We start from the raw sequence: 24,912 nt of genomic DNA, 5'->3' as shown, positions 1-24,912 counted from the left end.
GTCAAATGGCAGTATGCCTAGCTACAACTTTTGTAATGAATCCAATAAACCAAGTTGAAGTGACTAGAACAACAAAAAAACTCTCTTCTGGTTTAGCTAGACTTTCTCTGGGATTGAACTCGGGCCTATTAAATCGACTGCCTGATTTTCTAACCAATTAATTCTAGCAATCACTGTAGCTTCTTGGATTCATTTTAAGGATTAGTTTTAGTTAATTTTTAAGGTCAAGTGAGTAAGAATTCGATTTATTAAGCCCGCTACGCGTGATTTGCTTTGCTGGATGTACTGGTCAAATGCCCATCCATTACTTTCCACCTTACGACACATGTCCGATACCTAAAGATCAAAATATATAGTAAACACCATATCAGACATAGAGCATGCTTTCATGGTACAGAAACACCACTACGATACCTAAAATACCTCTCTTTACTTGTTCGAGCCACGTGTCCCATGAACTGTTCCTAAGAACTCATGAAGAGATGCTGTTGATTTATCAACATGGCATTTGGTATCGGTAATTGGCAGACATAAGCCATCGTTAGAGCCAGATTTAGTAGACGTTTAAGGGAGTCCGTGGATTGCAATTGGCATGTAAAACCATAGATATAAGTAAGTAAGTAAGTAGGGACACGTGTACAAAAGTTTTAAAAATCCACAACATTTTAAGAACTTAAAATAATTTCAATAAGTTCAAACTTCCAATGAATTTTAAAAATATCTTTGAATTTCAAATGTTTAAAATCCTTTTTGACTCATTTGAAATGCTACATTTGAATGCCTGGCTTAGAACATTTCAAAGTAACAACAAAGTATCAAAGAAGCTTTGAAATTCATAACGAGATTTTCAATAATAAATGAATATTTCCTGCTTATTTACGTATGCCTCACATTTTCTCCATTTAATAATAAGAAAAACCCTTGAATTTCCTGAGAATTTCTTTAAAAAAAAGCTACAGCTACACCCTTTTAAACTTTTATTTGTTGTTTGCCTACCCTCACTCCAAATATCACATTACAATGCTTGATTTTGTGAAAAATTTTCTTCTTAAGCTTGTTTGCTTTTCTTCTTACATCCCTCAATCCATTCTTTACCTTCCACAAAAAAAAAACTCCTACTGCCTGCTGGCATCTTCATATGGGTTACAATGAAGTGTAAAATATTATGTAAATACGATTGGATGTTTGTTGGTATGTTTACACATTGAATGATGATAATTTTAACACCATTTATCAAAATTATATTCTCACTTTCTCTTGCTTGACTCAAGATTTGTATGGAGATGAAATTGAGTTACAAATGGAGTTTTGACTGGTATTCAAATTGAGGATGTGGCTTTTTGTGATTTGAAGTGGATTATTGAAAGATGGAAGATATGCTGATCTCTTTCATTTCTTATTTCCCTTTATTATTGCCGCATTTACAATAATTCACCTGCTATTTTTACATCAAACAGGATCAAATAACCCCTTAGGTATTAATAGAAATTCTGATAATAGAGATCGCAGAGTAGTTGGAAATATATTAAATTGGATTGATTAGAAACATTTTGTATAATTTTGAAGATTTTTACCACAAAAACCTGAACAAAATCGAGAAATTCAATACATTGGATTGCACTTGGTATTAGAGTTTGGCAGACGGAAGACAGCAATATAGCCCACTTTAGGCACCATCTAAGATAGACTATGGATTCAAAATCCAGAAATTCAATACGAATTTGAGCAATCGTGTAGGCAAGGATGCACATACTTACTTACTTAATTCGCTGGTCGTACAGATCAATTGTGATCCATGACCTCCCACAGAAGTCCCCTGAAACTGGCTGTATCGCTGGCTTCCACTTGCCAATTTCCGATACCAAGAATGCAATTGATATTGGAAATTGTCAGACTAGAACCGGCAATAGAGCCCACATTAGGCACCATCTGAGGGAGGCTATGGATTAAAAATCTAGAAATTCAATTCAAATTTGAGCATTTGTGAAGCTTTCGATTGCTTTTTGTAGTGAAAATTGTCAGACGTAAGTCAGCAATAGAGACAGCTTCAGACGCCATTTGAGGATAGAGGCTATGGATCACACCAGACCATCATCATTCGCCTGAATCTGTCATTTTATGCAGCCGATGTGTAGCTAAAGTTAATTCATGAAGGGCAAAATTCTCCTTAAACATCCCACCTTAGTTCATCATCTACTACCTAATATTCTACAGAATTTATGAAGAATCCGAACAACATGAAGTACCAAAACTCAAAATTGACTCATATTTTGTATGAAAAAACCACAAAAACATCCCAAAATCCAATATAAATACCAATATTTCCAATTCAAATTTTCAAAAACGAAAAAACATTCTTTGACATTCAATAAAATGTCAGCCTTTATCATAAAGTATCATAACTTAAAAATGTCAATAAAATTACAGACACAATTTATAACCCTTCCAATATTTTTTTTTTCATATATTTATACTTTATCTTCAAAAGTTCAAGAGTGAGACGTACGGCTGAGATGTTCTTTTTTGGATTATACGTTTGACGCCTCCACACACATCAGCTGCCATACATACATTCCATAACTCTTTAAAATGTTCAACAACGCAGAAACAAGCAAAAAAGAAGCAGCACAAAAAAAGAAAAAGTTTCACAAGTTTGCCGAAGTAAATCTGTAAATGTTATTATAGGCACAACGTCGTCATAAACATCATCATATTTCTACTTGTCAGGGGGGTATTCAGGAGGGGTATTTGGGTGTCTAGCCATCGAAGACAGTGCCATGCACACCATATTGACTATATTAGCTTCATTGAGTTTCTCTTTGATGGTGTCTGAAGCTGTCCGGCTCATTCTTTTGTTACTGACTTAGGGTCAACCCCTTCCCCTCCCCCTTCCTGACCCTTGTGTCCATACAGTCCCTCCACCTCCCCTACCCCCTCTCAATACTTCCAGCTACACCCCTTGCTCCTCACTAAATGTTTTTCCTTCTGTTTTCTTCACGTACATCCATAATGCCAACAATGATGTTGATGACTCCTAAGCTGAGTGATGCTCTTGTAATTTGATTTGAATAAAGTCTTTAGGCAAGTGAGAGGCAAAAGTTTATTTATTTATTTACTTTCTTTCTTTTCTGTGCTGTGCTTCTTTCAGATCTTTTCATCGATATACATTATGTATGCATATTGGATTTATTGAATATACATACATTGAATATCAACAACAAGAAATGAGAGAGCGGATGCTAAGGCAAAAAAATGAATGAATAAGTAGGAAATGATCAAAAAATAAGAAGCTAAGGTGTAGAGAATTATGGATGGTGTGTTGGATGATAAAAAAAATTGATTTTTGATGCTCATATGATGAATGCTTTTTGAGTAAATTTGGGGGATGAGAAATGAGAAAATGTCTCATGGAAGGAAGAAGCTGTCGATGGAGACGGTGTTGGACTTGGAATTGGGAATTGGGAAGTTGTAGCCAGCGATCTGGTGAGCCAGCTACTTATAGGGATCTATGGGAGGGCATGAGTCAGGATTGATCTGTTCGGCAAGCGTAGTTAGTATGAGATGTAAGTAGGGATCGGTCAAAAACAGCAGGCCTGCATTTCCGGCATTTTTGTCGGCGTAGGCTTGGCTACAGATCTGCATATTTGGTTGCAGCCCTCCAGTTTGAACGAACCCAATAAGTAGGTATGGACATTTCTAACAAATACTTTATGGTCAATTCCTAACCAACCATAACCTCCAATCCAACTGACAAAACTCCAAACCAATGACTCATCTCAAACTATCAATAAAAATTCAGTTCCAAAAATTAAATAACAAGACATCAGAGACGATGACGATGAATTCTTTATCTTTTCCTACCTTTTAACCTCTTCTTTATTCTTCTCCTTTTTTACAGCTTGTTGATGAAAGGTTTAGGAAAAAGTTTTCCATTTTTATACCTGTCGAAAGTCAATCTATAATGTATTTATTTAAAATAGAATGGAATTGGAAAGGAAAAAGTTCTATCGGAAAAATTAAGGAAAGTCAAAGTTTCTCATGGATTTGCAACAAAAATGATTGAATTTGAATTTGATTTTCCTTGGGAAAGTTTTTTGCTATTTTTATATAGTTAGGGATGGTGAGTAGGCATTCGGGCTTGAAATGGAAATGAGAAAATTTTTTTATTGCCTTTTTGTGAATTTTGAAGCAAAAGTGTGAAATTTGTCTAGGAACCAAGATTTCCGAACATTACCGAACAACAAGACCGAGTCCCGACCCGAACAAGACCGAGTCCGACCCGAAACAAGACCGAGTCCGACCCGATTGAACAAAACAGAATCCAACCCGAACAAGACCCAATCTGACCGAGTCTGATCTGATCAAGACGGTGGCGATCAAGGCTTCCCGAAAATTTGACGAGTCCGAAACTTCGGAAAATTCCATAAAATTCTGGTTTCGGATTTGGTTCTAATTCCGAGAATCTCTCAAAACGGATATTTCGAAAAATCCAAATTCCAAGTACAACCCAGTCTCACTCAACACCATCCTTCCACGAACTAAAACAATACCAGTAAAACTGTTCATATTAAATCGATAGACCGCAGTAAATAAATCCGCTATAAAACCATTTACAGCCATCAAAAACTACATCACAAAAAGTAATCTACATTCAAAAAAGCTTCAACAGTTTTACAGCATGAAACAAAAATGGATAATCCATTCGCTGGTTGTCAAGCATTAATTTCCAACAGTAAATGGGTGACAACAGCATGAGAATAGACTCCTTTTATGCGTTGACAGACAATATTGTCGCTTTAAATTGCATGCTGGTTATGAGATATTGTCTCTAACATGAACGACACATCTGAATCAAGTCAATCGTTAGTGTTGAGTTTCCAGCATGAACTACTTAGTTTGTGGCTTAAATGGAACGCTTATGGAAGTGGTTTTAACAATGTAAATTCCTTCATGTTGAGCTTTATCGCTGTGGATACTATCGCATTTATGAGAAGTCGCTGTTCAAGCTTCTTTATTTCTATTGCTGTAAAATTCTACTTTAGTGATGTGTTAATGTTCATTGATGGTATGAACTAAAATGCATGAATGTTGAAGATTATTTTGGGGATTTTAAAAATTGTAGTTGGATTGTGATTTTCAGGATGTTGACTTGGGTGCAGTGGCTTGTGCAAGGGATGAGTTATCATCTCCTAAGGTTGGTACTTTTGGTAAAATTGAGCATTCTCTAGCAATATTCACAAATATGTCTAAGACAACCAATTAGGCAGTCTTCTTCACTCGAAACAGAATTGACAGGATCCCCAACAGGCAAAGGTACTGCTTTTAGGCACCGTAGTGGTCTTTTTGAATCATTACGTCAGTCTGGTTCTTATTTCTACTTCCAAACACTCTAAATCTTAGTTTTCGGACAATGCAAATGAGTAAAGCTGCCACACGACTTCTTTAAGGCTTCCATGGACTATTTTCTAATGACTATCTACGTGTGACTTCCATACAGCTGCCAAATGAAAGTGAATTCCATTGAAAGTTAACAAATGTGTCGTTGGTTTCATATTTATGCTTGATAAAGCAGTGACCTTGACAAAGCAGTGACCTTGACAAAGCAGTGACCTTGACAAAGTGGTGACCTTGACAAAGCAGTTACGGAGTCTATTTCATTCATATGATGGTCTATCAACTTGACCAATGCGATACAAAGTAGGAGCAGATGCCAATATGATAGGATGCCCATATGAGAAGGTCCATTAGATGTCCATACGGATTCTAAAATGACCTTTGAACTCCTAGTGCCTTCCAAATGACTGTAAATTGAATTCTTATGTCGCTCAATTTTTAAAATTTAAAAATTTAATAAGAACAAGTCGTTGACATTTAAAAATGTCATATTTGGACACAATACATGCAACGACTGAATCAATTAATATTTCATTTCAGTCTTAATTGTCATGAATAATTTATCAACTTTACGTAAATCCATTCCATCATCATGAAAAAGAAGAAATTGAATTAAAATGTATATTTTTTTTGTGTGTCGAAAGGAAATGGAAATTCTCTCGAAAGGACACGATGCAAATTTTATTATTCTTATATTTCATAAATTTTTATCCAATCTTGTAATTTTAGACGTTTTTATTCCACCTAATTCCCCAGCTTTCAGCGTTTCTCCGTTTTTTTAATTCTATTTTTTAATACCTTTTATTCAGCACAAAAAAAGGAACTGCTCTTGTTGCATGAAACGTTTTACGTTTGTAAGAAGAGGCATTAATGCGATAATATCATAAAACATCTTTCATTCTAATGTCTTGTACCGTATAATACATGCTCAACCATTGACCAAGGCAACAAAGCTAGAATTACAATGAATAAAAATTCCTGAAAATTAATGCGAAAAAAAAAAGTATAAAATGTGGAAAGTTCATGTTAAGCTTTAATCCCTCCTCTAAACAAAGTAAGAATGCTATACAGCTCTCTTCCGTAAATTATTTATGATGTTTGTGGTTATAAATCTTAAAACTATAACACACTTCCTCTCTCAAATTCTTCTTTGTTCTCATTTCTTTACTCTTGATTTTATTTTATACTTTTTTATTTTATTATTGCAGTTACAGTCCATGTCATGGGAATGTTGTGATGTGGGATTATCTGTGCACTTTGGATTCTACTGGACTTTATTTTTGAAATCTATATAGTATTCTTGAAAATGCAGTTTATGACAGTTTTGAACAATGGGGTCATTCATGTTTATGAATCAAGACTTGGTAGAGCCAAGAGAAGGCAATTCATGATTACTGTTGGTATTACTTACTTACTTCGCTGGTCCTACAGATCAATTGTAAACAAAGACTTCCCACAGTTGTCGCCTGAAGTTGGCTCTATCGCTGGCTTCCGCTTATCAATTTCCAATGTTGGTATTAATACTGAAAATTCGCATAATTATTGCATGCTACAACCTTAAAGTTGTATGCTTATAAGTTGAACTGTCTTCTGCTTCAACCCTTCAATCTAAATCTCATGATTTATAAAGTGAATGGCCTTTAATGCTGAGTATCCATTTTCAGTGTTTAGAGTCGGAAATTCAAAGCTCACCCGAAAGGAACAAGTCGGTTAATCCAAAATCCAGCATCCTGCCGGCATGACTCTGATATTGTGTCGGATTTAAACCAGATCCAGCATTGAGTCAATATCAACTAGAGTCTGATTTTGGATCAATTGAACGATTTGTGCTGTTTGGATCAAGTTGATTCCACATAAAGCTCAAGTTGACTTAACTCCAAGTCCAGCTCAAGATGATTTGACACTAAATAAAGCTCAAGTTGTCTTGAGTCCATATAAAACTGATGTTGACCTTAAGCTTTGCTTACATATTTAGTGCCTTGGCTGGGGCGCAGATTCAAAGGGTAGTGATGCGCAAAAGAGCAGATATTTATTGCTCTTCAGCCTCTCCTATCCAAGCACCTAATACATCTCCCAACAGACTAACCCTGTACTAACACAGAAGGCTATCTGCAAGTGTAAGCCCAAGTTAATCCACCCTCTTAATACAATGGTGCTTATTAGCCACAAAACGCGAACACAATCTTTGCTTAGAACCTAAAATACATCAATTGACAAAGCATATGCTCAGCAATGAATAATATACACAGCTCCAGATAAAATCCCCTCAAAAAATCAAAATTCCATCACCATTAAAATGCGCCATAATCATCAACAAGTCATTTAATGACCAGTTTCTTACCTCAATATTTTGATGCGATTTCTGCAATAAATTTTCATTTCTTTCATGCTACCTTGAATTGAAAAATTTTTTTATTCCTTTTTTCTCACTTCCTTTTTTATTGCCTTCATACACAACAGAATGTGTAGTTTATAAGGCTGGATATTTTTCCTCTTCCTTTTGTTATTTCGTGTGCCAACATATACACATCTAAATGTTCATGTTTCATTATAAAAGCAATAAAGTTCCCATCTACTTACTCTCTCTCAATTTCTTGCGGAAATTCTTTATGTTTATTTTATTGTACAGAAAAAGCTTACATAAAATGATGAAAATTTGCTGTAAAAGATTCATATTTTATAAGGGCTGGTACTTGTGTGGAATTCTCGTAAGAGATTAATATGTTTGTTGGGGGAGTTTCGCAATCACGAGATGAATATCACGGTACATTTGATCTAATGAGAATTTTTTTCTTCTTTTATTTTTATTGGATATTTTTTAAGGTAAGGTGGGATGGTTCTGGAATTTTTGACAGCGGGATGTCTCTTTTGGGACTTTTTGGGGATCTATTGATGATTTTTTTTATATTTTATGGTGCATAACTAGAAATTTGATGACAATTTCTATGAATCCTTTCTGTTAAGTCTAGTAGACATATTTTCAGGACAGAAGCTGAATTTTACAGTACACCTTACCTCACAATTAAAGATGTTCCTCATTCAACCCTTAAATGGTGATTACTTTATGTTGGGTTCCTTGTTAATATTGATGCACGAAACCTTACTCCTTTTAAGGCAAAATTCTAAGGAAAAGGAACACCTTCCTGTATCTATAGCTCGAATGAGATTCGATCCAACGCTCTCTCAATTACATGCCAAGTGCACTTACCTAATAAGCTACCGAGGACTATTAGGGAGCATGGCATTATGTATATTTAAACCTTCTTCCCTATGTAGTGTTCATCATAAAGCTCTCATTGTTATATTGGATCAGCCTTCGGATCCAACAGTCCAGAAATGATCGGTTGTAAGCCTTACCATCCCTAGCTTAATTGTAAGGCTGCCACCCTTCAGAAGACGTAATTTTGAGAAGCTTTTACTCTATCATTTAACATACGCATCCCAGCACTTAGTTTGGTTGCCAGTAGTGCATCTAGCAGTCACGAGAAGGTTTGCTTAACATTGTATCAGCTTCGGAATCGCTCGTTGACCCAAACTCCCTCATATGATTCCAACATCCACTTCAATTTTCATATGATATGAAATTCAATCTCATCATCAAACAGTTGAGCTCCCTGGGACCAAAACCACAACAGAACATCTCTTCTCATAATGAAGAACATTTCATATAAATATCAAGAACGTCGTCATGCACATATATACCCAATTATATTTATCCAAATCATATAAAAACAATGAAAATTCATACAATTTACCTTAGGATCTCGCATTTCTACATACAACCGTAAGTGGCTACTCTTGAAGCAAGTTAAAGCAAACAAAAATATGAGCTTATCCCTAAAAAAGCTTCGGACATGAAAGTTGTGCCTGATGGATGTAAAAAAATAACAAAAAAGGTAGGAAAAATATTTAAAGAAAATAAAAAATTTTTGTATTAAAGTAAATATGAATTTTAATTACATCATCAACAGAAACTTATGCTGCATATGTTATGAATACTTTTTCTGATTGCTTCAAGGGCTGAATTTAATTTTCATTGAGGAAAATTGAAAAAGTTTTATTTCTCTTAACTTTTCCATATGATTTACTTTCTCGTGAGAATATGATGATTTGAATTTCTTAATTAAATGGATATGAATTTTGAGGAACATGAGGCTGTAAAAAAGGCAAGAAAAATAAAAGTATGAGAATATAAAGAAGAAAATTAAATAAAAAATTTCCATTTGAAATCTTTACAGCTTCATTTTTGGATGTAATTTCATTTAATAAGCTGAAATATCAGACATTAAAGACTCATTGAACTTTTTTTTTCTTCTGCTGATTTCTTAATTTCATTATGGCGACTTCCGTGTGGGTATGGGCTGTGATCAATATTTAGGGCTATAGACAAGCATAGGAAGTTCCATATTGATGATGATTATTTTGTCAGTTTCAATTAATTCACTGTAAACCATACCCGAATAGCGCAAAATGGTTACCTGATAAAAAATCCGGCCCACAGCTTGCGTGACTCTAACTTGGTGCCAGATTCGACGTAATTCCGGATCAATGCTGACTCTAGAGTCGATCTAGTGCCAGTAGTTAGTTTGAATTTGGTTTTCTGGGGATATTTATCTTTGCAATCTATACAAATAGGACTATGCAAAGCTTAGACTTATAGTTTTGAATATACCCATGAAGCTTGATCCACTGCACCAGGACAACCAAAGAATTCTTGGAAGGAGGCTGTTTATAGAGCAGTGGAGCAGTGTAGGACTTGAAATTGGCAATTGGCAAAGAACAGACAGCAATAGAGTCAGTTTTTGACGTCAACTGAAAAAGGTCATGAATTATAGCTGATTTGTACTGCCAGCAGATCTAGTAAGTACATGATCCACTTCATCACTAATTTAGAAGCTGTATTCATCATCACCTTGCAGAAAAAATCATTAGCATCCCCAAATTGTTCAACATCAACTCTTATTCCCACATGGAAGTTTCCAATACGATCACATCATTTATTCCATATTTTTCCAAATTCACAAGAGCATAAAATTTAATTAAAACTAATTAGCGTGTAGCTTTTTATACAAAAGAGGGAAAAAGCAAGTCAAAAAGAAGCACAACTTTTTGAGCTCTTTTGCTTTATATTATCGACATTTTCATGTTGAGCTGATTATTATTATTATTTTCTCATTCCGTTAAAATAATTTTCTGCAATTTTTATAATTTTTAACTCATTTTTTTGTGCTGCTAATTAGCGAGGCTACATTGTAAGGAAATCTTATTTTTTTTATACAACAAAGTCGTGGATTTAAACACAAAAAAATGAGAAAAAGTTGTCATGTCGTATTTGAGAGCATATCAGTGTACTTAAATGTATGAATTTTCTCATTATCACATGCTTTATGCTTTATGCTTTAAGGGAAGGAACAAAAAAAATTATTAAAATCTGAGATTTTTCGCTAATTAGTAAAAAAGTTTTATGTTTTATGCAGTTTTATATTTGAAAATTATGAGGAAATTAATAAAAAATTTTAATGAGTTTTAACTTCCATTCTTTGAGGCTGAAATATAGTTTCTAAGGATTCTGTAATAATGATGAAAAATTATTGGACTTTATTGGGGATGATGATAAATGATGTCAATTGAGATTCCGGCTAATCAATCAATTGCAACCATGTTCCTATGTGAAGCTTAGGTTACAACAGAAGGCTTTCCATCTGACTCTGTTGCTGGCTCTGTCAACTAGTTTGACATATATATTAATTATTAATAAAGTTCATATATTAATAAAGATTCGGCTATCCTGTCTTTAATAATGCAAAGAATTGTGATAAAATGAGGCCTCCTTCATATTAAGCCTAGAAACTTAATATAATTAGACTGGGACACGTGTTTAGCAGCAGTTTTGCACTTGACATTGTTTATTAGGTAACCAGAGGTTCGCACTGAATGACTAAGAAGTCCAAATCTTATGAAAATAATGATTAAGAAGTTTGTCAAGTTGTAAATCAAATTAAACAGCCTCAATTGAGTCATATCGGCTCACAAAAGTATCAACTTATTCCATCTTGGCTTTATGGATGGTAAAATTGCTTGAGGACGACCAAGGAACTCTTGAAAGGAAGCTGTCGATAGAGATAGTGTTGATCTTGATATTGGAAGTCGTTAACGGGAAGTCAGCGTCAGAGCCAGCTTCAGGCGATACCTATGGGAGCCCATGGATCACAATTGATCTATACAACCAGCTAAGTATGTAAATAGTATCATCTAGGCTTGAAAAAGGATAAAATTTAGTCATTTCGGTTTAAATAAGCCTAAACTTAGTCATTTTAACATAAAATTTTTAAATCGGCCATGCACATGTAGCAATACCTCAATGGACGTCACTTGCAAACTACCCAAAAAAAACTTAAATCCCTACAATCTACTAAATACTGAATAAAAATAATATTAACTTTGAGTTTTTAAAAGAAATTTAAATAGAATTTATGAATATATAATGAAGCATAGATGGCAATTTAAGCTTAAAACCTCAGTTGCTGGCGCCAAAATTCATGCCTCATGAGACTGCAAAAAAAAAGTATGGATGGGGAATGACGATAATCACGAGGAAGAAAGAAAAAAACTTGTCGAAACAAAAAAAAATCATATAATTTGCTTGCTTTTTCTATTCATAAACATAAATGCGTAAAATTTTTCGGAATAATTTTGTTTCTCTCTTCAACTTATTTGCTTGCCGGTTACTGCTTGCGTATGAATAAATGCTTCATTAGGATGAACAAATTTCATTCGTTTTATCTTTTTGGCTGTTGATGCAGGGGTGATCTAACTAGTTTGACATTGACCTGACTTTGAGTTGACTTTGACTCCACTGTCTGACATTGACTTGGACTTGACTTGGACTTGACTTGGACTTGACTTGGACTTGACTTGGACTTGACTTGGACTTGACTTGGACTTGACTTGGACTTGACTTGGACTTGACTTGGACTTGACTTGGACTTGATTTGGACTTGACTTGGACTTGACTTGACTTGGACTTGACTTGGACTTGAGTTGACTTGGACTTGACTTGACTTGGAATTGACTTGGACTTGACTTGGACTTGACTTGGACTTGACTTGGACTTGACTTGAACATGACTTAGACTTGGACTTGACTTGGACTTGACTTGGACTTGACTTGACTTGACTTGGACTTGACTTGGACTTGACTTGGACTTGACTTGGACTTGACTTGGACTTGACTTGGACTTGACTTGGACTTGACTTGGACTTGACTTGGACTTGACTTAAACTTGACTTGGACTTGACTTAGACTTGACTTTGACCTGACTTTAACCTGACTGTGACCTGACTTTGATATGACTTTGACCTGACTTTGATATGGCTTTGATCCGACTTTGGCATGACTTTGACATGACACTTGATTCGACTTGACTTGAGTTTTATATGACTTTGATTGACTTGACTTTGACCTGATTTTAACCTGACTTTCACCTGACTTTCACCTGATTTGATTTAACTTGATTTGACTTGACTTTGGCTGACTATAGCATACTTTTAACTTGACTTTGACCTGACTTGATTGACTTCAACTTGACTGTCTCCCACCCTGTAACATCCATTCTATTAAAAAACTTTCCATCCAGCAACAGCAACAACAAGAAAATAATAATTTTTAATTTTATATCTCAGCCTATTTGCATTCATTTTTCGGACATGAACGTCTGTCTTCGTTTCTATCTGCCGTTCTTAATTTTTTCTCTTGAATGATGAAACATGAAATATAATGAACGTGTGAAGGAGGAATTAGAATGATGAAAGTAACTTATTAGATTAAGAAGAAGGCAAAAAGTTTTGACTTTTTGATGTTTTTGAAACTTTTTGGGGGTTTTGTGGATTAAAGTGCTGCAGTTTTGGATAGAAAAGTTTCAAATATTAAAGCTTGAGGCTTCGACATATCCTGATCTACAGCACAGACAATAGTGACCTAACAATTTGGTTTTCCAGCCAATTCAGTTCTTCATTGACTTCTTTAACATCATTCATGCCACAATCTAATGAATTCATTCGTAATGAACGTGCCATGTCTTCTTGTTCTTACTAAACAAGAATTAACAAGCACTTCATTCTGTTTGACATGATTCTCAGTTATTACTGTCAATCTGTTTCATCTAAATGTGAGTACACAACAAAATCTGTGTAGGCGTATCCAATTCGCTATAAATGTTTAAACATTGTTGGTTTTTCCTGAAGCAATAAATCCAAATGGTATTTTGATTCTTGGAAATTATGCGCTTGACTGTTGTTTTAGCGATGTGAAATATTTGAATACAGCAGGGAATAAAGCAAATAAATGTTTATGTGTGTATTGTGTTAGGGCATTTTTGTGTGTTTGTTGAATTTTTTTGGAAATATGAAAATTCAAATTTTATACAACTTATTTGGAATATGGTTTTATGAGTAGACAGATCATTTGCAAATATCTGGGTTAAAGCAGGGACGGAGCCATAAATGTTTGTATTTTTGGTAAAGGGAAGAAAGGGGGGAAAAATGCTGATATGCATTTAATAGTGCTGTCTTACTCAATTACTTACTTACTTACTGCAACCATGTTACTATGTGGAGCTTAGGTCACAACAGAAGCAGTGCTGTCCACACAGTACTAGTAATACCACAGTTCTGTCTAATCTGTGTGTGGCGGCTCTTGGAATATGAAGGAGGGGATGGTCCGTATCACCAATGTCCTCTCTTTCAACATCACTGGCTTATAGTCTGATTTAACTGTGAACTTGACCTGAATGAGTAGAAAATTTTCCCTCTGAAATCACAAATTCATCAAATTAGAGCTCAATGTCAAGTTTGTTGGGTCTCCTAAAGATGATGAACGTGTAATCAATATGCATTTCTGTGTTGCACCTTGTTTAACATCACCAAGTACCAACCTCACCTTCTCGTGGTATAGGTCATCTATTCAAGCCACATAGAGGGACGGAATCAAACGAGGCTCCGATTATTACAGCGAGAGTTGACCTTTCAAGCCACCATTCTTAATTACAAGCTTAGAAACCCAAAAGAAGAAATGGACTAAAGATAGAACGGCATTTGGTATCGATAATTGGCAGATCGAAGCAAGCGATTGAGCCAGCTTAAGAAGACGTCTAAGGAAGGTCATGAATCGTAATTGAATTCAAGTTTGCTTTTGAATCTAACTCAATTCCACTAAATCAAAGTCAATTCCAAGTCCACTAAAATGTAATCAAATTTCAACTAATTAACAACATCTTAATTGTATTCAAGTCTACATCAAGCTTTACTCCAATAAAAAGTCATAATAAATTCATAGCTCTCCTGATCCCTTAATTATTTCATATTTGAACCTTGAAAAATTTTGTGCGACAAGAAACAATAAACCACAAAATTAATAAGAAAATCCATCAAAAAAGTAAGAAAATAAATCACGACTAATGAAGCATAATGAAAATGACCAAAATAACCACAATGTACAGTAATAGCCAGCAGTCGTTCAATTAAAATTGGTGGTTAAACAAAAAAAGTTCCTAATCGTTCATGAATTTATCATTCACTCATTTATTGGCGTTGTATCCTGGCGCGTAGAAGGCAATTTATAAAAATGCGCGAAAAAAGGAAGAGAAATTGTTAAGCATTAATTAAGGTAAGCACTCCTGTACCTCCCACAAACTTAGTCGTCGAGGGGTTCATTCACTTCTTTCTTTAATGGCATGAAAATTATAGTCTTGCAGGTTCGAAATAAAGGACTTTCGATTTCTTTTTGCTATAACTTAATTCATGCTGTTTGATTACTCTCTCTAAGTGTGCATTAACAATAATAACACCAGCAACAATAGATTTTTGCTAAAGCATATAAAAAAAGAAGCATTTTAATGCCTCACACCGTCGTGCTGTAAATGAATAATTCTTTCGGTAATGCTTCGTTTCAATACTTTGACACCGGGTCTTTCATTCGTTTTCATTATGTTTTTTAGCTCCTTTGCCTTTGTTTCCTCTTCTTATTGATTTTCAGAGTTGGCAATCTGAATTGGCTGTCTTCGGACATTTCTGTTCTTCTACAATTGGTAGACAACGGCGGCTGATAATTACCTAAATACTGGAATTATGCTCTGACTTGAAGCCTAAGTTGCTACAAAAAGCTTTCCATCTGACACTGTTGCTGGCTGAATCATAAAGTTTGCACAAATTCTCAGTTTTGACATCTAATTGACATTCCTTCATTACTGACCTGTCCCATGTTGCTAATGGCGGCCGGTTGCAGACATCAACGATCGCCATCGACTCCCGATAGTAGAGGATATTCAACAGACTTTCGCTGATTGCTGTAAGCAAATTGCCAACTCTGTTTGATTTTACTACTTGGCATATTGCGATTCTACGGTTGTAGGTAGTTTTTCCTTTTTATTTTGAGCTTTGTTGTTTATTTTTTTGGGTTCCGTATTTTTGGGAATCTTTATTTCATTGCTGTAAATTTTATGAAAGTTGATATAAAGGGACAAGATGTTTGTAGACTGTCGACTGGGAGTGTTTACTCGGAGCTTTCTTGTCTGTATTTTGAGTGTCACCTGAAACTGGCACTTATGAGTTCTTCATTCTTGATAATTCCGGACAAAATTAATAAAGTCGCTACGTGATCTATTGACATGACTCTGACTTAGAGCCAGATTCAGTGAATATCCCAGATTTTTGGCATTTTGTACGCTTTGTGCCTTACTGGAATCCTTTCTAAAATGTCAATATCGTTAGCTATATGAACTTTTAATGCTTGCTAGAGATCTGGTAGTCAGAATCAAGTACCAAAGCGGTAATTTGCAGTAAATCTCATAATTCTGTCATCAAATGAGCTTAAAACAGCCAATATTCGACATTAACCTTCTGGATCCCCCCACAAGAAGGTCCGGAACTCCCAATTATTATTGTCAATTTTAAATTATTTCCAAAAATTCTCTAAATATCCAAAAATGTCCCCAAGTGCGGCTAAGTCTTTAAATGCACTTAAGTTTCCAAATGCGCTTTAGTCACCATCAACCCTACCTCATGACACCCATCCCAACTCATCACTATCAAAGCTCATAGTTCCCTCAATACAGTCAAATGTGTACAAATAAATCGTGCCTTGATTATTTTCCTTTTTTTTTGCTGTTCTTCCTTTCAACCCATTTCTAGTTCACCTCCATCACCCCTCTTCCATCAACTAAATAACTAACTGTATACTTATATTAACGCCTGGAATGTTTTGTTTTTAATCCATTCATTGTTTTATGGCACGCGAGAGAAAAGTTATGCGGTAGCAAAATACAGTAGTAACTGATGGGAAAATTTTCCTTCTGTTAAATCCTATTTTTGGTTGTGAAAATTATTATAAATGAATAGAACATTGCTAAAGGGGCATGAAATGAGAAATTATGATGGAAATTGTAGCAAATTTTTTGGAAATTTTTATTTGCTGTCATATAATTTTAGGCTTATAAACTTAGGAATATATTGAATGTGACATCTATTTGCCATTTATTATCGCATCAGAAATTGATATTTTTCAGTATTGAATCAATTGGAATTTTGGTAACAAACTCGATAAGTGCTGATTGTTGGTTTGATTTTGTGATGTATTTTGGGGTCAATTGAATGTTTTGTAACTTATATGTTGATTTTTAGAGTCACTTAGACCTCTATCTGTAAGTCAGTGTTGCTCAAGCTTCCAGAATGCGACCCTGGAGTCAGAAGCTTCAGGTATGGCGCAAAAAGTAATGCTAGACACTAAATTCAAACTAAATATGGTTTAGTGTGTCACAAAATAGCTCATGATGTTGAAAAGGCATAAAATATTGCCCAGAACCATCATAACTGTGACATATTGTTGGATTAGATGGAATCCGACCCTATTTCAGAGCCTTGTTATCATTTCTTTGTCATGTGCCTTTTATTAACTCACAACCATTTATTTAGTGTATAGTCATACATTTGTGACTCACCTAAAGCTTTATTACTGTGTCTCGGACAATAATTTGACCAAAACTCCCCCAAAATACCCTCCAAATTTCCCAAAATCACCCAAAACATCACAAGTGAACAACCCCCATGTCCCAAAAAAATCAAAACATAAAACATCATAAACATCCATCAAAATTCACACAAAATGTGTAGGTAGACCGACTTAATAATTCATAAATTTATCTTGTCATCCACAAAACGAAAGTGTAAACTTGTCTGTCTAGCATCATAAATTTTATAGTTTTTTCCTCGAATTTATGAATGAAGTTGAATTGAGGTTTGCATATGAGCGCTGTTAGACAATGAGATGGGGTTTGATGATTTTCTAATTGACAGATCTCGCAGGGAGATTTTTGGAAGAGTTGGCTTTTAATTAAGTTTGTGAGATTTCAAGCAGGAACAGCAAGTTGAATTGAATATTTTTCAAGTCAAGTTGGTTGTTTAAGTCAACTTGATTGTTCAAGTCAACTTGATTGTTCAAGTCCTCTTGATTGTTCAAGTCAACTTGATTGTTCAAGTCTCCATGATTGTTCAAGTCAACTTGATTGTTCAAGTCTTCTTGATTGTTCAAGTCTTCTTGATTGTTCAAGTTAACTTGATTGTCCAAGTCAACTTGATTGTTCAAGTCATCTTGATTGTTCAAGTCTTCTTGATTGTTCAAGCCAACTTGATTGTTCAAGTTCTCTTGATTGTTCAAGTTCTCTTGATTGTTCAAGTTCTCTTGATTGTTCAAGTCTCATTTTCAAGTATAAAAATATCATCAAGTTCTTTGGGAATCGACTTAAAGTTGAGCCAACTCAATAACAATTAGGTCGACAATGCCTGAAATTGGCAAGCTCCAATAAATTTCTTTAAAAGTCTTCCTACATCCCAACTCAAAAACATTTGATTTAACTGTATTAAATTCAATTTCTTACCTTTCCACCTTCTTTTCTGCTGACTTTCATTCATATTTAGTCTGAATGTTTTTTAATAAAATTTACAAAAACGTCAGCCACAAGCTACCCTAAAAATAATGAAATATAAAAAAAGAAAGGAAGTGAGAGAATAAAGAATGATGAAAATACTTTTGACAGACAGACATCATTTTGGATATCCACGGACAAGTGATGGAAAACATGAAAGCATGAATGAAAATTGACATTAAAACTGACATCTAATGAACAAACAGCTCGGTTCTTTCCCCTTTTTTTCATTTGACTTCCAACAATAATAGAAATAATGTATTTTTATAGCAGCAAAAAACTACAGCTTGATCCACAGAACATTAAAAAATTGTGGGATGACATAGTCTGTTCTATCCGGTGGTATGGTGGGAATTTGTCAGCATAAAAATAGTGTTTAATTTGCTATTTGACATGAAACTTTAACATTGTTGCCATAAATTTTCATTTTAATTTCATGCGGTCAAGTTAGAATGAATTCTAATTGCTCATTAATGACAGTAAAATTGCTGGCTCAACGGTTTTATGTAGAAGTGTATTTGTGACTCTCATAGTTCCTTCTTTTATTGTTGTTGTTGTTATCTTCTTATCTGCATTTTCGAGGACATGTGGGTGGGGAACTTATTGATGTTTGAATGTAGTTTTGTGGATACAATGTAGGTTAAGTTTCGTTTTTAACGCGATATTAAATTTATGGATGTTGTGGATGTGAAATTGATGTGAATTAATTTAAGAGCTATAATTTTTTTGGAGGGTATATTTAGTCATGAGATATTTTGATGGCTTACAGACATGGAAAAATTGTGAATTTATGTTCAAGTTATAGAAAATGGTTAAAGTTTGTAATGTTGATGCAATAATCTTTATTCGGGAGTCATCGAGCAGCACAAGTCGTTAAATCGATCCAAAATTCAACATCAAGCTAAAATGATCTTAGTATGGTGAGGGTTTGAGCCGAATATGGCACCAAACTAAAGCCACGTCTTTTTGGAACAAGATTGAAACCTAATTCGACACCAATTCAGAGTCAATCCAGTCTACAGCCGGATTTATACTAAATCCTGTATCAAGTTAGAGTCACATTTTCCTAGAGCCGGATTTAAACAAAATCCTGCATCAAGTCAAAGTCACGTCTGTCTTAAGTTAGTGACAAAACTAATTTTAACCAAATCCGGCGCTAAGACAGAGTTATGTCTCAATGGAGTCGGATTTAAACCGAATCTGGTACCAAGTCAGAGTCACGTCTGTCTGGAGTCGGATTTAAACCGAATATGGTACTAAGTTAAAGTCACAGCTGCCTGAAGTCGGATTTAAACCGAATCTAGTACCAACTCAGAGTCACGTCTGCCTTGAGTTGGATTAAAACCGTATCTGGGACAAAGTCAGAGTCATGTATGCCTGGAGTAGGATTTAAACCGGGTCTAGTAACAAATCAGAGTCACGTCTATCTGAAGCTGACTATTTGGGGCCGAACAAAGAGGCAAAGGCCGTTTCTCAAAGAATCAGCAAAAATCCACCATAATATCCACATTCCCACCCAAAATCACCCTCTAACATCAACCTTTCATTACCTTTTAATGACAAAAGAGATAATTTTATTTATTGAATCGATTATGGTCTTGATTATTCAGCACACACAAAAGTTTTAAGCCATAAAAGTGCACTTACGAGAAAATTGATGAGTAAACTTTTCTAAACTGAAACCAATTTCCATTCATTACTGCTTATTTTAACTTGATAATTTATTTAAAAAGTTGTATTCATTCGTGTCCTACATTTTTATTTGCTATCTATCCAGCACACAAAAAAAAACCCCAGCTATCTACTGAGTGCTTTTGATAATAAAAATACATTTTTATTTGGGAATGGCGAATGGTATTATCACCGGATATAGCCGATAAAATTGTTCATCATTTCAAATAGGGTGGAAAGAAAAAAATTGCGTGACTAAAAATGGCATTGACGCATTGATATAGCCACGACAATAAAACACTACTCTATTGAACTAGAGGGGGTTATAAAATAAATTCCAAAAGAAATTTTGTCAAATTCTTGAATTTATTAATGTTTGAATTGCGTTATGGTCGTTGGACGATAGTTGATGAGGAATAAATTATATTTGTACTTTTTATAGACGAATTACAGCATAGAAAGTCATGTGGATTATTGTCATATTGCCGAGCAACACAATTTAGCTGCTAGGGCATCGCTATGCTGCTGTGTTGAAGCAAGAGTTGTGTTGGTCGTGAAGGCAACTTGAAGACTACATGATAGCTGATTTTGACCCATATTTACGGTTTTAAATAGAAAGACATTAAAAATAGATGCACGAAATTGTCGTATATATGAAATTTGAAGGGATCAGCCTTATGAGCTGGAGAAACTGCGATTTTAAATCTGTTGTACCACAACATTAAGACCTACGGTTTACGATGGAATTCGAACTATTTGCAAGCTCTGCACATTACAAAGACTAGAAAGCGTCGTACTTGTTGAACTGTCCATCAGATAGCAGTCATGCAAAGCACTGCTGTCTCTATCTCCTAAGGAGCTCTTCACTACAGTCGTACTCTTCAAGATATTATTTTTGACTTCAATAATGTTATTGAGCAAGCATGATGAAGCACCAGTATTTGATAGGATTGAAAATCAAGTATGGAGAACTAAGCGACAATCGACGTAGAATCTGAAGCTCTTCTCTCTGACTCCAGCTCTGAAGCTTTTCGAGTCCCCCTTGACTACAGCTCTATATTAGTGAATCTTGTGTCGAATAGTCAACATTACCGTACCCAGCAACGCTGAATATTTCCTACTTCAATTATATTTCTCAATTATTCAAAAAATCCCATAATTCTTTCAATTAATCATAATTTTAAAGACATTTCAATCTCCTCCCCCCGGCACACTTCCATAAATATAAAAAGTTAATCTGAAAACATTCAAAAAAAGAATTTACAGCCCCAATTTTTTTTTCTGCCATCATTATTGCTTCCCGTAGTAAAAAGTCATAAAATCCATAATATGGATTATAAAAGCAGGACGTGATATCAATAAAAATACTAATAGGAAATGTTGTAACGTCACATTTGACATTTTGTTTAATTTTCAGAGACCATTTCAAGCTGTGTCCCACACTGCATGTGGGAGTTGAGATTATGAAAGTACTGAATTATGAAAGGCACAACTGATACTTCAGCGTATGATGAATTATGAATGACTATCATCAATATTGAAAAGGAAGTGAATGAAACAATGACAAACTGGAGGGGGATTTTATGGATGAGATTGTTGTTGACTTTAGGAATTGAAAATTTTTTAGAGTGAATGATTTTAATCTGATGATTGTAATGACACGGAGCTTTTGTGATGTATTGACAATTTATGCGGATAGGGATGTAAGTGATGACTGTTTTTGGGATGGTTTTAATTAATTTTTTGGGTTTTAGATACACAAAGTAATAGTGTTGAATCAATATAACAGCTAGATCAAGCGTGGAATTGTTGAGGCATATTATAGACGTGCAGCGGTCACTAATGGCTTAGATTTGACTCCCTTGTAGCAATTTGGAACGATTTTGTGCAGTAAAAGGGAATTTCTGACTTGTTTCTACCAAAATGGGCAGCATCTTTGTCATAGACTTACATTTTGTCTGACTTATTCAAATATCCGCATTGAAGATCCCAAAAAATCAAGAAATGACTGTAATGACGTGAGTCCTGTGCAAATCCTTGCCATTTGGTGGACATTTGAGGACATCATCCTGTATAGTGATCAAAATATTGGATTCTGATGAGAATCGAACTCACATCCTCATGGATTCTCACAAAAGAGAGTAAAATGGATCATCTGCTACCTAATCACCCGGTCACAGAGGCCTTGCTCTCGCACTGACAGATTTACCTGCATATGACTATACATATGCCTACATAAGACATCATAGTGACTTAATCCTCCTCAAATTGACCCCATCGACTGCCTCAAATCCACCAAAACCATAAAAAAAAAATTATCAAATCCACCAGAAATCCGCCAACTTCCGCACAATTTTCCACGCTTATCTCTACATTCAAAAAAAGATAATCATCACGCCTTTAGTCAATAACATTAAGCAACAGAACATAAATGTTGACATTCATGGACAATGAAATTTCAAATGAAAAATTGTTATCAAAAATAATTTGTTTTATCGTTTCGGACATATAAAGGAAGGAATGTTGTGTATGTTTTATTTCTTCATTTTCTTGTTTTATGACACATTTGTGTGTTTATATGCTTTTCGGTTGTGACCTCGGGATGTTAAAATAAATGAAATTACACATGAAGAATTTTTGTTGACTTTGCAACTTTCATATTTGTTTTGTTGGAATTTTTTATTTTATTTTTTTGTTGATTTATTGATGGAATGGGAAATGTTTAAGGCTGTTCCATGTAATGGGATTGTTTAGATTACTTCAGAAGGAAGCTCTGTGTGGATAGGATCATAATTGAATGGGTATGGAGTATTATATCGTGAATCTTGTGAGAAAGGTCCAAGAGCTTATGGAGAGAAGCTATCGACAGACGGACGGAAGTCAGGGATAAAGGAGATGTCTAAACGATGTCATGGATCGCAATTAATGTCTACGATCATCGAAGTAAATCATTAAGTCTCAAGTTTTGGGTTGCAAATCAATTAGATAGTCAGTAATGCTTCAATCGCTCAATTGGCAAGTGGGAACCAGCATTAAGACCATGGTCCTTTTCAATCAATTTCAGGTGACATCTGAGAGATGCCATGAATCACTATTGATCTGTTTAGCCAATCGTTAAGTCCAATTCACTTTTCTTTGAACTTCTTAGCTTTATAGTTGAGTCTACCGTCTTACTAGACCAACACAGCACATGAAACTAGTACTAGTGCTTGTTTCCACCTTACTAGCTTCAACATCAAGCAACTTTAAATTCCTTCGAATTTTTTTCCTGTCAAATTGCTTTAATTTAAATGTACTTTACATGACCTTACCATCAAGAATTCACAAACATCCTTCAAACCAACGTAAAAATGAAAGTAATTTCCAGTAAAACTCTCAAAGGATCATGAAGCTTTACGGAAAAATGTGGGCAGCAATTTCAACAGAAGCTCAAAATAGCCAACACTTAACGGTGAGAATAATATTCAGTAAATCCCATTTAAAAGCTGTTTTTAGTATGAACATTTAATCAATTTTTTACCTAAAAATTCAAGCTAGAAAATTGATTGATTTCAGATAGATACTAAGAACTTTAAGTGCTTATAAATTCAATAATTGAAAGCTTTTGAGAAATAATTAGGTATCGTCTGTGAAGTTTTAGGTAGGTTCAAAAGAAAAGGTAAAATTATTACATTTAATTAGACTAGATTTAATGAGTTCTTCTTAGTGTGTCTAGAAATGGAATCTTGTTATTGGTGTGCCTACTCATAGTTATTGATAATTTTAAGGTACAGAATAAATTGAGGTGGTTCTGTTTTCAGTATAAACTGAAGCAGAGGCGATATAACATGAAATGCCAAAAAACCGTTAAAGAATCAAAAAATAAGCTCTAGTTCCTCACACTTAGACAGTAACACTTTGGTGTGTATGGCTGAAATTTAGCCTAAATCAGACCCTATTCACTGGTATATAAATAATTTCTTAACTCTGTAGCTTAGCTAGAATTATTCCAAAAAAAGTGAGAGGAAGTGTTCGCATTCATGTTAAATTCCACAATATATTGACTATTGAAACTGGATCTCCAATTGTTCATGATCTTTCCCCCTTAAAAACCCACCCAAAACTCATCTACCAAACAACTTCATTATTTGATAAAACCATCAAATTTAAATAATTTAACAGTAATCCGAGTGTAAAATAATCAATTTTTTAAAATCATTTTAATTATCAAAGGGAATCATATTACCGCCAATCATTTCAATCAAATCATTCATAGCTGTAATTAATCAATTAATTATCCAAATGCAATCGTTTGATGTGATTAACATTATTTTATATTTATTTATTTTTTAACTTAATTATTCAGTGTTGTGTTATAAAAAATTTAAATGTGATAAACCATAATAAAAATCAGCATTAAATTCCTTAATAGTATTTTTTATAGGAGCCAGGAGTTTAATTAGAATTTTTTATGGACTGGAGGGGGTTGAAATTCCATATCCCCCTTGAATACGTCCTTAATAGTATCGTACCTTTAATTACTTACTTCATAGGCTGGGGCGCATTTGGGCCCATTGACTCGCGATGAGAACGCTTAAAGCCTAGGCTCTATCCTTTGAGAACTTCAGCCAATTTGGAATGTTTGAAGGACTTTAGCGTCTTTTTCCACACATCCATTCCAGAAAATCTTTGGATCGAAACTACGAAAGCCCATTTCAAGGCTTAGCTTAATGCATGATTCCACAAACATCATGAGCAATTAAAGTTATTGATCTTAAGTAGCTTTATTATTTCACATCCTGTTCACTCCATAGCATAGACTCTCCGCAATTCACAATATTCAAATTAGGGTCAAAATTAGTTCAATAAATATAAATCAATTAAGATCATTT

General features: G+C 34.6%; 1 protein-coding gene across 1 annotated transcript; it reads right to left on the bottom strand.

Annotated features, from left to right (window-relative positions):
* Positions 1 to 17,778: 17,778 nt before the first annotated feature.
* LOC139086749 (serum response factor homolog B-like) lies at positions 17,779 to 18,352 on the bottom strand. Its single transcript, XM_070635332.1, has 2 exons — positions 18,323 to 18,352; positions 17,779 to 18,123 (listed from the first exon to the last, which is right to left on the bottom strand). The coding sequence occupies exons 1-2, from the start codon at positions 18,350 to 18,352 to the stop codon at positions 17,779 to 17,781; spliced, it is 375 nt and encodes a 124-aa protein (XP_070491433.1).
* Positions 18,353 to 24,912: the final 6,560 nt, after the last annotated feature.

Source organism: Chironomus tepperi, unplaced genomic scaffold (genome assembly GCF_022539635.2).
Source record: "Chironomus tepperi strain 1889 unplaced genomic scaffold, CSIRO-AGI_Ctep_v1 contig_88, whole genome shotgun sequence".
Lineage (NCBI taxonomy): Eukaryota > Metazoa > Arthropoda > Insecta > Diptera > Chironomidae > Chironomus > Chironomus tepperi.
The sequence above is the reverse complement of the archived record's forward strand: the minus strand, read 5'-3'. Positions and strand labels throughout refer to the sequence as shown.

Excerpts from the sequence above, each read along its gene's own strand:
- LOC139086749 (XM_070635332.1), bottom strand. The coding sequence starts at position 18,352 with ATGAAAGTCAGCAGAAAAGAAGGTGGAAAG. Across the intron at positions 18,124-18,322 it reads GCAGAAAAGAAGGTGGAAAG|AACTTGAACAATCAAGAGAA; the intron begins GTAAGAAATTGA and ends AACAATCAAGAG.